Source organism: Chenopodium album, chromosome 1 (assembly GCF_948465745.1).
Source record: "Chenopodium album chromosome 1, dcCheAlbu1.1, whole genome shotgun sequence".
NCBI lineage: Eukaryota > Viridiplantae > Streptophyta > Magnoliopsida > Caryophyllales > Amaranthaceae > Chenopodium > Chenopodium album.
The window spans coordinates 7000012-7012412 of NC_137834.1; the positions used below are offsets into that span (position 1 = coordinate 7000012).

A 12401-nucleotide genomic window follows, 5' to 3' on the forward strand; every position below is an offset into this window, starting at 1 on the left:
ACTAGACACAAAAATTTTAAATGACTCAGTTTTAAAACTTGACTCGACCACCAATTGGTTATTGGTGCAGTGTTGATTGGGACTGCACTTGGTAGAGAAGACCCATGTTCGATCCCCACAACAACAATTGAGAGGGGATTGAAACATAACCACTCAAAACTGAACCCCAAATCCGAATTACCCCAAAAGATGAACTGGGATGGAACAAAAAAAAAAATGGCTCGACCCGATCCGGACATTCGAATCCAAAATGACACTTCTAACCCGAATAAAAGTCGTTGAAGAAATGGGAGAAATGGCAGCCCATAAAAAACATAATTCCACGTGGGCCACGAGTCATACAACTATCGTCAATTTTTCCAACAAATATATATATTCCTTCTCAATATTATCACTCTCCTAATTCTACACATTTTCTACTCAAATTTATCCCACCAAATCTAATTTCTATCTAACATTTAATTTGGAATTTATTTCTTAATTTCACTTTTGATAAGTTAGGGATTAGTTGGATTGAAGTTGGGGGATAGAAGTTGGAAGATCGCAAAATTAAATCAAATTTATTCTTCAAATTCATCATCAAATTTGATTGAGGATAAAAGTTGACACTTTTAATGGAGGATCAAAGTTGCAGAAGCGTTGAAATTGATGGAAATTCAACTTCTTATTCTGAGTTCGATTCTTATGATCATAATTCTCCTTGGGCTCTTGATATTGGAGGTTTCTCTCTTTTCTCTTACTATGATTTTTTTTTTTTTTTTTTTTTTTTTTTTTTTTTTTTTTTTTTTATAATCAAATTTCGAATATGTTGTAACATTGAAAACTAAGATTATTAAGTTTTGATGCTTTAATGGTTGCTAATTATTAAATTATTATTCTGTGATTAGTATGATATTTTGTATTTTTGTAAAGTATAAGAATGTTGTGATGAACTGGTAAATGGGTTTCTTTGGATTATGTTGATGTGATTTGATTAATCTGAGCTATCCCACGTGAGCTGTTGATCATAAGTTTAAGTTTAGAAATATAATAAGTTAATTAGAGCATAATTTAGTTTCTAATATCAAAAATAGCTGAAGTTAAATCATAATAAAATAAATTAAGTTCAACAAAAATGAGTTAAATTTAGTAAAAATAGTTCAAATTTTGCAAGATTGGGATTAAGCTAACAAAAATTAATTGAGGACATCATGCCTAAGTTGGCTAGCATCGTAGATTATTACTTAGGCCGATAAGGTTATTATTAAGCTATGATAGGATAAAATCAGGAAATACAAGTTCACATGTGGAATCGAGTTCAAGTAAGTGTAATTTAGTTTCATGTGATAAAACAAATACTTAGGGCCTGTTCACTTCAGTTCACCTCCATTTAGTTCAGTTCCAATCAGTCAGTATAGTTCAGCTCCTAATTTCTTTTTCTAATAAAATATTCTTTTTTGCTCTATTTAGTTCAATCAGCTCCAATCAGTTCAGTTCAATTCACATCAGTAAATGTAAATATGCCCTTAATAGTTAATAATATGGATTATGTTATGTTATGTTATAAAGTTGAAAGTGACAATATTTAGTTAGACCTTTTTAAAGGAAAAAGATTTGGATCTGTAGCTCCTTAATGACAAATAAATGATGCATTTGGTTTATCTATTGGAATGGTATTGGTATTGGTTACTTCTTAATCATTTGCTTCATATATGGAATGGGATCACTTGTACTTTTTTTTTTTTTTTTTTGTTGTAATCGTATTGACATTTTTTCACTGGCCAAATACTTTTTTTTTTGTTGTAATCGTATTGACATTTTTTCACTGGCCAAATATTGAAATTATAGTATAATTTTAGATTACTGTAATATTCTTTAAGATGTTGTAATCACTGTAAAGCACAATTACATATCAAAGGCAAAACGATCATAAAGGGAAATACTATGGAAGCAAATATGACAACAAGAAATGGACTTCTTTGGTTCAATGCTTTTCAAAACTCTGGATGGCCAAATACTTGAATTTTATTACTTTAGGCAAAAATTCCAAATTTCCACCTTGAATGTACAATTATCGAAATTCAAATAAAAATATAGACTTGGAAAACAAATTGGGAAGATGATCCGTGAACAGAGGAGAGAGGAAGGGTGACTAGAGTGTGAATGATACAGGCTGCAGCTTTTCATTTTGTACTACTGACTTCTGAGGGTAAAGGTAATTGATACCACTTAGTTTGGAAGGGTAACAAATCGAGGGTATTGCTTACCTTCTTGAAACAGAATAAATTGGCACATTTACCCAACCAATTATTGTTTTCTAGTGATTATCAAACATACCCTAAGTAGGTTATGACCAAAGTGAGACATTTGATTGGGCCTAGGCATAATCCAACTATTGTTTACTTATGATTATGGATTCACAACTTCGTTGATTAGTAGTTCTTGTCATAGTTTAGGGTGTTTATATCCTTTATTTATCATTTTGAAACAAAATTGATTGACGGTCTAAATTGTAATCTTCTGACTGACTTAATTAATATTCCTTGGAGCTGTCTTTGCATCTTTTCTCTAGATATATTTACTTTATTTGGAAATCAATCTATCGCTGCCTATCGTTCATCAATGGAATGTGTGTGGCTTTAACGTAATCACTTCTGATTCCCTACCTGTTTTTGTAGGTACCCTTATCAAGTTGGTTTATTTTTCAAGAAAAGATAGTAGTTTGGAGAGTGTTGGAAACGGTGTCCAAGTGGAGGAGGTTGGACTTGTAACTAGTTCCAAGAAATATCCTATCCTTGACGGCAAGCTCCATTTTGCAAAGTTTCAGACCAGCAAAATAAATGAGTGCCTGGACTTCATCGAATCGAAGCTCCTTCATGGCAGCTGTATGATACTGTTTTCTTTACCAAACCTTGTCTATCTATCACTTTTCTTTGCCCTTCAATTTGTTGTTTGTGTATACTTGTAGCTTGATAAACTTTCTTTCAAAGCTGGTTTCTAGTTTTAAATCTTCTGTGCATTGATTGAATTAGATGTCTGAAGATGTCCCTAAAGGCAGACCTGGCAAGGAGCCAAGCTAAACTTAGATTATGCTCAGCTAAACTTGAAGTCTAAATTTCATTCTCTTGGGTTTTATTCTAAGTCTTTCCCATGGAAAATTGGCTAGGGTAATTGTTTGGGGGTTAGTGGGGTATTTATGCTTTGTATTTTCATGCATGGTGGTGCATTACTAAGTTTGTTGATGTACAAATATTAAAGTGCTTATGTAACTTTTGGACCTCATAAAAGTGCTTTAAATTCACTTCATGGGGTGGCCAGTACTAGTAATATCAAGCCAAACCCACCTATTCCTGATTTCTATCTGTTCTCATACTATCCTGAATGACAAACTTGTGAGTAGATTCTGAAGGACCCTACTAACTATTTATGCCTAGAGTACAGACTTTAGTAAATGATATTGTTCTTATCCCTGAAAAAGCTGTAGTCCATCATATATGATTCACAAATTAATTTTATTAATCTGATTTAGAGCTACCCATTTGTGGTGTCTTTTCTAAGCTACTTATATGATCACAAACTGATTTCCAGCTTATAGAGCAACTTCTTTTCTAGGTTCTTCTTTATGTGCTCTTAACATTATGCTAGCCTGAGCAAATTGTTATATTTGACCTAATTTCTAACATATCGAGGTGAATCTAGGTTGCAGTCATCAAGAGATTTCAGACAAAAAACAATTGTTAATCAAGGTAAGGATATTTTTCTTCATCTCTCTTTCTATGTTTAATATTTCCCTTGTTTTTGCTGAAATTTTTATGTTTGTGGATGGTTAAGATATTCTCTTCCTGAAATGCAGTTCAATGCTTTATTTTCCGCTAGGTTATATACGTATAGACTTGAGGGCTATATGACAAAATTCTTTTATGAAAAACATAATAAGTAGCAATCTAGCATTATTGTGGTATCTCGTGCTTTATGCAGTTCATACTTTAGAGGACCTTAGGGGCGTGGCTTTACTGCGTCTAGTCCCTCCGTAGTTTAGATTTATTTGTTTTTGTTTGGCTTTTCTGTTTCTTGCGTGAACTCGGTTTGTTTTTGCTCTGTTTTCTTGGTTTTTAACCTCAATCAATCAATCAAAGCCTTAATCCCATAAGTGGGGTCGGCTTGGTTTTTAACCTCAAGTGAATTAAAAAAAAAAATCACTTAATAAATGGCTTTATGGACTTTAAGGCTATGTTTACTTTTTCTATAAATCCCTTATCTCAACCAATTTTTAGTTCAATTATAAATTAGGTAGCCTTTGTCTGAATTTATTTGAACTTTAACCCATTAATAAGTTAAGAATCTTTTTCTGCAACCTTCATTTCTAATCTAATGAAATTAAAGACCATATTTCAACAGGCATGCTTAAGGGTATAAACCAAAACAACATGTAGCATCTGTATGAGTTTGTCAATACATTAATACTTTTTTTAAAAAATATTCTATTAATTGACAATGAGACATGTTTCCCATTTGTATTTTCTACTAAATAGCTTTTTCTCAGTTATGCTGTGAAATTATGCTAACTGTTTATTGTTGTTTGCAGGCCACTGGTGGCGGTGCCTATAAATATGCTGATCTTTTTAGAGAGAAGTTTGGAATCAGGCTTGACAAAGAGGATGAGATGGACTCTCTTGTGGCTGGTGCTAATTTTTTGCTAAAGGTGAGGATTTGTGTATGTGATACGCTGAGAACATTAATGATATGCACTGTTACAACAACTGCTTTGTGTGGCATTTCCATTTTTCTTTTCTTTTCTGCTTATCTATAGTGACAGGGGCTAAGCCTGAAGTTAGGTTTTACGGCTTCTACTACTCTATTTAGATGAGCTAAGGCCTCAATGTTTTTCTCAATGAGAGAAATCAAGGGGTGGAAGTAGTGTTTGTCCCTGGGTAATATGAGCACCTGAATATGGGCTGATTAGTTTTAACTGGATAGAATTGAGCAAATTTGTTTTGATCAAGTTGTAACGCTAATTGGTTGTCCCAATCAGCCAATATGGGGTTGTTACTAAGTTTACAGGTGATTTGCTGCTGCAGGCAGATACAACCAATATAGGCTCTTAAAAAAGCATGACAGGACAAACTTGTCATTTGGCAATGAGAAATTACATTTGCATGATCGACAACTGTTTGCATGACCACAACTGTGCTTTTAAGTTGGTTCCTTCTTCTTGTGCCATATAGATTATGGCTAGATTTCATATTTCCTGCTGTCATGATGCACATTGTGCTCTCTACGTGTTCCGATTCCCTGCATTTTTGCTTAGATTCTTTTGCAAAAACAAGCCTTCTTAAATGCTCACTTGTCTGTAGTCTTCAAAATTATGTATCTTTAGTTCTTTATTGAATAATTTTTATATTGTTTTTTTTTTTTAATGAAACAAGTATAGAATATGATATATGTGGACTAAGAGGCTAACAATGGAGAAAATGTTCGTAAAGTATGAATATGATAATACGTTAAGTAGCTTGTATTTTTGTCCACCTTGTAATGTATTTTACTTCACACTTATAGTGGACATCATCTAAATCATCTGGCATGAGCCATAGGTCTGTTTTAAGCTAAGCATTAGTTGTTTCCTGCACTCTTAACTTGTACCACTGTCTTAAGGTATTGTAACTGTACTTTGATAGGCAGTCCCTCGTGAAGCTTTCACGTACATGGAGGGTCAGAAAGATTTTGTGCAGATTGATGCCAGTGATTTATTTCCCTATCTCCTTGTCAGCATAGGCTCTGGAGTTAGTATGATTAAGGTAATAATCATACTGGTTAAATTTCTTTGCTGATATACTCTGAATTTAATTTTTATAAGTGGGGAACAGCCGAACAATTTTCAGTTTGTCATCTGTTTCTTCTCGCTTTTCTGTTTGTAACTTGTTAACAATCAGCTGCAGCTTCCTGCTTCTAAATATAAGTATCATTTCTCTTCTTTAGGTTGATGGGGATGGAAAATTTGAGCGAGTTAGTGGGACAAGTTTAGGTGGTGGCACTCTTTTGGGTATGGGAATGCTTTTAACAAATTGCCAAAGGTAATAATGCGGTCAATGTTGTCGCACATTTTTTTTTATAAAATATTTTGGCTGTTTTGCCTATCATGTATACCGGGCTTATTATTAGAGGAATAGAGGATTCTTCTGTACACTGGTAAATGTGCTGAGTGATTTGTAAATATTCATGGGATCATGGTGAGATATTGAGATGTTTGAAAATTTGCTTGATATATAATTAAGTGCTTTGGTTTTGGTTCTATAATCTATGTTTTGGTTACTTGATTAGCTGAATACAATTTATACAATTTCCAGCTTTGACGAGTTCCTGGAGTTGAGCCACAAGGGAGACAATAGAAATATTGACATGCTTGTCAGAGACATATATGGAGTAACTGGCTATTCTAAGGTCTGTTATTTTAATACTTGATATACATGTGATTTCATTTTCCGGTAAGGGTGTTCCAATTACTTGGTATGCTCATAATCATATTTGGAATTATCCTTTCAAATTTGGCTAGAATATTTGGGTTTTCATGGCTGGCTGAAAACGAATGATTTACATTATCCATGATTAGGATTTCAATGGAAAATATGTAATCACTTTTATCCTGGACAAGTTGATACGTTTCTTTTCGTGAATATGCTATGATTTTGATCTATATATTAAGCATTATTGTAGATTGCCTGAGCTATTGCTAGATCTCTTTTGGCACTTAATGTTGCTGAGTGTTTGGAATGAGACTTAAGAGTGTTAGTAGTTCCTCTGCAGACCAACTGATTGAATGAATGCATATGTTTGGACTTATACCCTTATCAAGTATGGAAAGGGGTAATATAGTAGATCCTTCCTAAATAGTCTAAATATCAATTTACTTCATATGTTCATACTTTTTTGACATATTAATTAAATTGGAAATTTTCTGGTTTAGTGTGGAGGATGAATTTTTAACTGCAAAAATAAATTTAACCTGGGAGGATGGGTTGTAACTGCAAAAATAAATTAATACGGTGTATGGTCTATATGTCACTGAAAAAACTTTCTCAATTTTAGTCGTGGGAGTGTTGTTGTAGTTGCCTCATATGTAATTTGAATGGATATAATAAGTTAAACATGCAAAGGGCTTGACTTGAGTTTCTTACTGCTTTTTCTCTTTTGATGGTTGAATATCTATTCATCTAACCATGACAGCTTGGATTGTCAGCAACAACAATAGCGTCTAGTTTTGGCAAGGTTAGTTTTGATAGTAAAGAGTTGAAGGACTATAAAAAGGAGGACCTTGCCCGATCTCTGTTACGGATGATTTCAAACAACGTTGCACAGGTGAATTTGTCTAAGATGCGATTTCCTTACACCAGTATGAAGTTATGATTGTTCAATCTGAATTCTTTTGAATAGCTTTTATAATGTTAGAATTATTATTTACTAAGGAGTAGCTTTTCATTTATTATGGCCTTGGGATGTTTGACATTCTTTATACTTATTTTTTATTTTTTTCATTCATAATTCATAGATTAAAAAATTCAATATAGATGTGAGCTTGTAGCTTTTTTTATTAATATCTCAAAAATAGAAATTTCATTAATATACAAGCTTTGGCTACTTGTTTCTTTGGTACTTTAATGATAGATAGAAATTTACTCCCAGTATACATTTATTACTTTTTTATTTATTTTTGTTTTATTTTGCCTTATAGATTGCCTATTTGAATGCGGGGCACGGGCAACTAAAACGGATAATCTTTGGAGGATTTTTCACTCGTGGTCATGAATATATTATGGAAACAATATCCGATGGAGTTCAATACTGGTTAGTGACGAAATGCCTTTCACTCAATCTACATTTTGCTTGTTTGATGGTGTCTTTTGTGTTGATTTCTCTTTTCATCAAATTATTGTGTGTTGATGGCTTCAAAACATTTGGGATTACATCTATTCTTTGGGCAGTCGTTTTAGATTTTTGATATCTGTTGGACAATCGCTACTTCCTTGCCCTTATCTAAACTTATTTTCTCTTGAAATAAATTGCTTCAAGGTGAAGAGAACATACCCTTTATAGGTGTCCTTATTTACAAGCCTCTCTTTATTTGCTGAATCTAAGCACGATCAGGCCTATTTCTGGAAGTCAATTGGTTCATCTCCACAAGTAGCTAGAACCTGTTAGCACATTATGGACATTCATGACTTCCATGTCCAATTCTTTCATGGCCTATATCATCGATCAAATTTGTACAGATTTACTCCATTTTTGGCTTCTCGATCCTCAGTTTGGGCTTACTATATGAGGGGATTATTATCCTTGAGATCCATTCTGGCTTCTCCTTGAGACCAATTAAATGTTGCCCTTTTAAATCAACTCAAATTGCATGAAAGCAGTCGTGGGATATAGATAATAATTTGAAATTTTGTTTTCTTTGCTGTGGAACTTCTGTTGTCACAATTTCAGGCCACATTTAGTCATTCAGATAATATTTCCATGTTAAAAAGCTGTAGTTTAATGTTACAGTAAAGTGTGTACCTGTAGATGAGTTGATATTGATTGTGCAGAATCCTAATATTAGTAATATAGGTTGATGGCTTGATTTGAATTTCAATTGCTGCTTTTTTGCTGTGATTTCTATTTATGAATCCTCTGTACAGGTCGAAAGGTAAAGCAAAGGCCATGTTTCTGAGGCATGAAGGGTTTTTGGGAGCATTGGGTGCATTCAAGAGCTATGAGAAGCATGGCCTTGGTAGCTTAATGGGGCACCATCTAACTGAACAATCGCCTGTAGCATCACCTCGCTGAGATTAAACCAAAGTTGATTGGTCCTTTGCTTGTTGGATAGACAGACTGGAAGCATCACTTTGGGCATATTGATTAGGGTACAAAGAAAATAACCAGAAATTAGTTTCGGGGTTACATGTGGCAAATTTTCGCTTGCCTTGTTATTAAATTATAGCAGTCTTGGTCGTGTAAGTTGTAACATGTCATTTAGCTGTAATATTCATATCAACATTCTCATTTGTACATAAAAATTAAAAACTTGATGTTATGGCCTATATAACTCAACAAGGTAATATATTGGCTTTTGAAATTCTTGGGAAATCATCTATTCATCTGTTATATATGTTGCCCAAACGAAGCTTAGAGGATGCTGCTAAACTATACAATCATATTCTGGCAACTCAGAAGTGTATATAACACATCGGAAACTACTGCCAAATCTATATACAGGAAATGACTTTAAATCACAGATCTTGGCTCATCTAAATTCTTAGTTAAACTTAACTTTGCATCTCTCCAAGTCAATCAAGAGTATATAATCTCTTCCGCTGATTCACAGTATCAAATGGTAAGCTCTTCTGCTGATCTACAGTATCCAATCCAATGCTGTTGAATAATGTATCTTATCTACTTTCAACAATACAAATAAGATTGTTTCTAAATATTGTGCTAAGAAGCATACTCCTACTTCTTTCTGTAAAGCATAGCATTTCTTCTCCGTAAGGCCCATCTTTTCTTAATATCGTGTACTTCATCTATCTTCACTTCATTAGTGATTTCTTGAACTAGCTTCTCATCACAATTTGAACTTACTGTTGGAGAAATGCCTTTAACCCGTGCAACCTCTTCAAGCAAATAATTCATCAGCGTCTCTGAGGTCTTTGAGGTGATTCCCCTAAGATACCACGAAATGGGAGGGGGAGGAACAATAGCTGGTTGAAGAAGTTGCTCTAGGCTAACCCTCGATCCAATCCTTCCTTTCCCTCCTGTACATGAGCGATACTCTGACAAAGTTTTGGGTTTAAAGGGGGAGCAGATTTTCTCATCAACAAATACCGGTTCTACTCTCCAGCAACCTTCAAACTTCTTCATGAATCCCGTGTTAATCTGCTTGAACCTCATCTAAGAAATCCAAAAGGAAAAAAAAAGAGAGAAATTAAGATTATGTTCCGAGACTGATGACAGTAAGAAACATTCTAAGACAACAGAGGGTAAAATACAAGTAAACACTTACAGAGTGATCCTTCCTATTTTGATCTACCAAGACATGGACTGATATTGTTCCCGACAACCAAAGGAACTTCCATATAGCTGCTTGCTCCACCTCAACCACTTGTCTAGAGCCTTCATCAATCAACACTTTCCTAGATACGACCTCCTGAAAAGCCCAATTAACTTTCATCAATGGAAGCAACTATTGCTGGGCAAATCATAGTTCATTTCATAACTTATTAAGCGAGCTCATATTCCTAAATTATCTTCCGCCTATAGAAATTGAACAGTTGTACTTATCACTGGCATCTCCATTACCACTCACCTTGATATTCCTAAGACTCTCTTGCTGTCAGGGTCAGTGACTATGTTGTACACAGCATCTGGTGGCAACCCGACATCGAATTCCACATGCAGGTTGCAAAGTGATCCTTCAGGAACAGTAACCTGTAAGAAAATAAATCATTAGTTGTGACTCAATTGCATATCAACTCACAACACTGAAGTCTGAAGAACTGTAAAGACAATCATCTTGTACTGTCGGTTCAAATACAGAAATCTGAGGTAAATTGTTCAGACTACTTGTTTGTTAATTACACACATAAGGCTTGCAATTTGCATATATAGAATGTTCTATCATTGTAAAACATCTAAACTTATGACCTCTTCTTTATCAATTCTCACATTTATTTCAGGTGGTGGACTACCCCAATGAGGATTTGCTCGCCAAAGTTGCAGCTGCTTCTGCAGATCAGCCTCCCAATCAGTCGACGATTTCTCTTCCTTTCTGACAACCTGCTGCGGTTCAAATACACCGTTTCCCTCCTCTACTTTCCCCTTTTGTCTGAGATGTGACTGTCAAAAAACATTCAGCGTTACACATGAACCATAATGAAAAAAAAACAGCAAAATCCATTAAACTACATGATAATGTACTTGCAGCAGTTTTATTAACACCGAATAACACGTGATTTTGTCACAAACTGACTACCATTTTCAGAAATATATTTAATGCTTTGATCAACTAAACAGACAATACAATAACAAACCGAGTACGAATTCGAGCAGAACAACCAACCTTAAAAAAATTCTGCATTCTTTGAGGGGCTTGTGTGAAAAACTTAGGAAATGCAGGATCAATCAGCATAGAATTCTGATTCCTATCAGTAGTTTGGCTTGTTGCACTCATCTTTGTCTCACCCATTATTACCTGAATTTCATCATACACACATACATACTTTATATTATACAATATACTTTTTATGAATACAATTTTTCACATGGGAATCACTTATTTAGCAAGCAAACGGTTTCCCATTTCATTTCAATGGAATCTCAATTATATCAATAAATTCACTAATTCCACCAAAATCATCATTTGGGTATCAATAATATCCCTCAAAAATCATATAAAATCACATAAATATACAAATTTCAATCAAATTCCACCAGTACTTAGAAAACCCAGGTGCCATGTATACAAAACAAAACCAAACTAATCATACCCAGAAACTAAAATTTGATTAAACAGCTGTAAATGCTTCAATTATATTGGTTGTCACTAATAAATTATTACTAAAAAACAAACAGAAAATATAAAAATAGATAGGATAGAGAAAATTAAAGATAAGGAAGATAATAGAAGTGACTTACTGAATGGATCTTTGTTGATGGCAGAATATACACTTGGGATTATATAATTGAGATTGAGAGAGCAAAATTAAGCACGAATTTCTCAAGAAAAAAAATTCGTACTTTGTTGCAATTTATGCGGAGTATGATTTTTAGTGACCAATTAGACAAAAAAAATGATTTATTGGAAGATAAATTGGCACGTGTTGTGTATTTTGATTAGTTACATTTGCCGGCAATTTCTCGGAAATTTAGCCTCCCTAATTGGAAATTGGACGGTTTGTAGATTTTGTGCTAGAGTTGACCAACAAATTGCTAGATTGTTATAAAGTTGGAATCTGTGAATTCTGATGACTCATACCGGCCATCCATACACTATTACTCCCTCATTCGATATAAAATTATAATATGCCCTCTTTTAAAAAAAAAAAAAATTAAATTATAATATAAGGGGAAAATGAGAAGATTAGAGAGAGATATGTAGATGGTAATTGTATTGTCTATATTCATTCATTTCATGAGTCACCTATATATATACATGATAGAACATTGTAACCTATATGGACAATGAAGAGTCCATTCATGAGAGGGTTAATGTGAACTAATGACAAAGGAGGGTTACAAGGATGCTATTAAGACCATACTTAAGGTGGTCATAAAAGAGATAATTACAAGCTATAATGGGCATACATTATTATTTTGTAACACTCCCCCTTGGATGCCCATTATCTAAGAGAGATTTAATGCGCTTATATGCTGCCTAATTAAAAACCTTTCCAGGA

At 33.9% G+C, this 12401-nt stretch overlaps 3 protein-coding genes across 3 annotated transcripts; 1 reads left to right on the top strand and 2 right to left on the bottom strand.

Moving 5' to 3' along the window:
* Nucleotides 1–389: 389 nt before the first annotated feature.
* LOC145641552 (pantothenate kinase 1-like) lies at nucleotides 390–9096 on the top strand. The gene is made up of 10 exons (XM_081692397.1): nucleotides 390–720; nucleotides 2658–2864; nucleotides 3679–3725; nucleotides 4565–4681; nucleotides 5655–5774; nucleotides 5956–6050; nucleotides 6324–6417; nucleotides 7201–7332; nucleotides 7706–7818; nucleotides 8649–9096. The coding sequence occupies exons 1-10, from the start codon at nucleotides 615–617 to the stop codon at nucleotides 8794–8796; spliced, it is 1179 nt and encodes a 392-aa protein (XP_081548523.1). The 5' UTR covers nucleotides 390–614; the 3' UTR covers nucleotides 8797–9096.
* Nucleotides 9097–9459: 363 nt separating this feature from the next.
* On the bottom strand, nucleotides 9460–9897 carry LOC145627613 (uncharacterized). Its single transcript, XM_081679982.1, has one exon. The coding sequence runs from the start codon at nucleotides 9895–9897 to the stop codon at nucleotides 9460–9462; it is 438 nt and encodes a 145-aa protein (XP_081536108.1).
* On the bottom strand, nucleotides 9756–11936 carry LOC145641560 (uncharacterized). Its single transcript, XM_081692408.1, has 6 exons — nucleotides 11641–11936; nucleotides 11066–11197; nucleotides 10672–10842; nucleotides 10313–10434; nucleotides 10010–10153; nucleotides 9756–9897 (listed from the first exon to the last, which is right to left on the bottom strand). The coding sequence occupies exons 2-5, from the start codon at nucleotides 11189–11191 to the stop codon at nucleotides 10129–10131; spliced, it is 444 nt and encodes a 147-aa protein (XP_081548534.1). The 5' UTR covers nucleotides 11192–11197; nucleotides 11641–11936; the 3' UTR covers nucleotides 9756–9897; nucleotides 10010–10128.
* Between the last annotated feature and the right edge of the window lie 465 nt (nucleotides 11937–12401).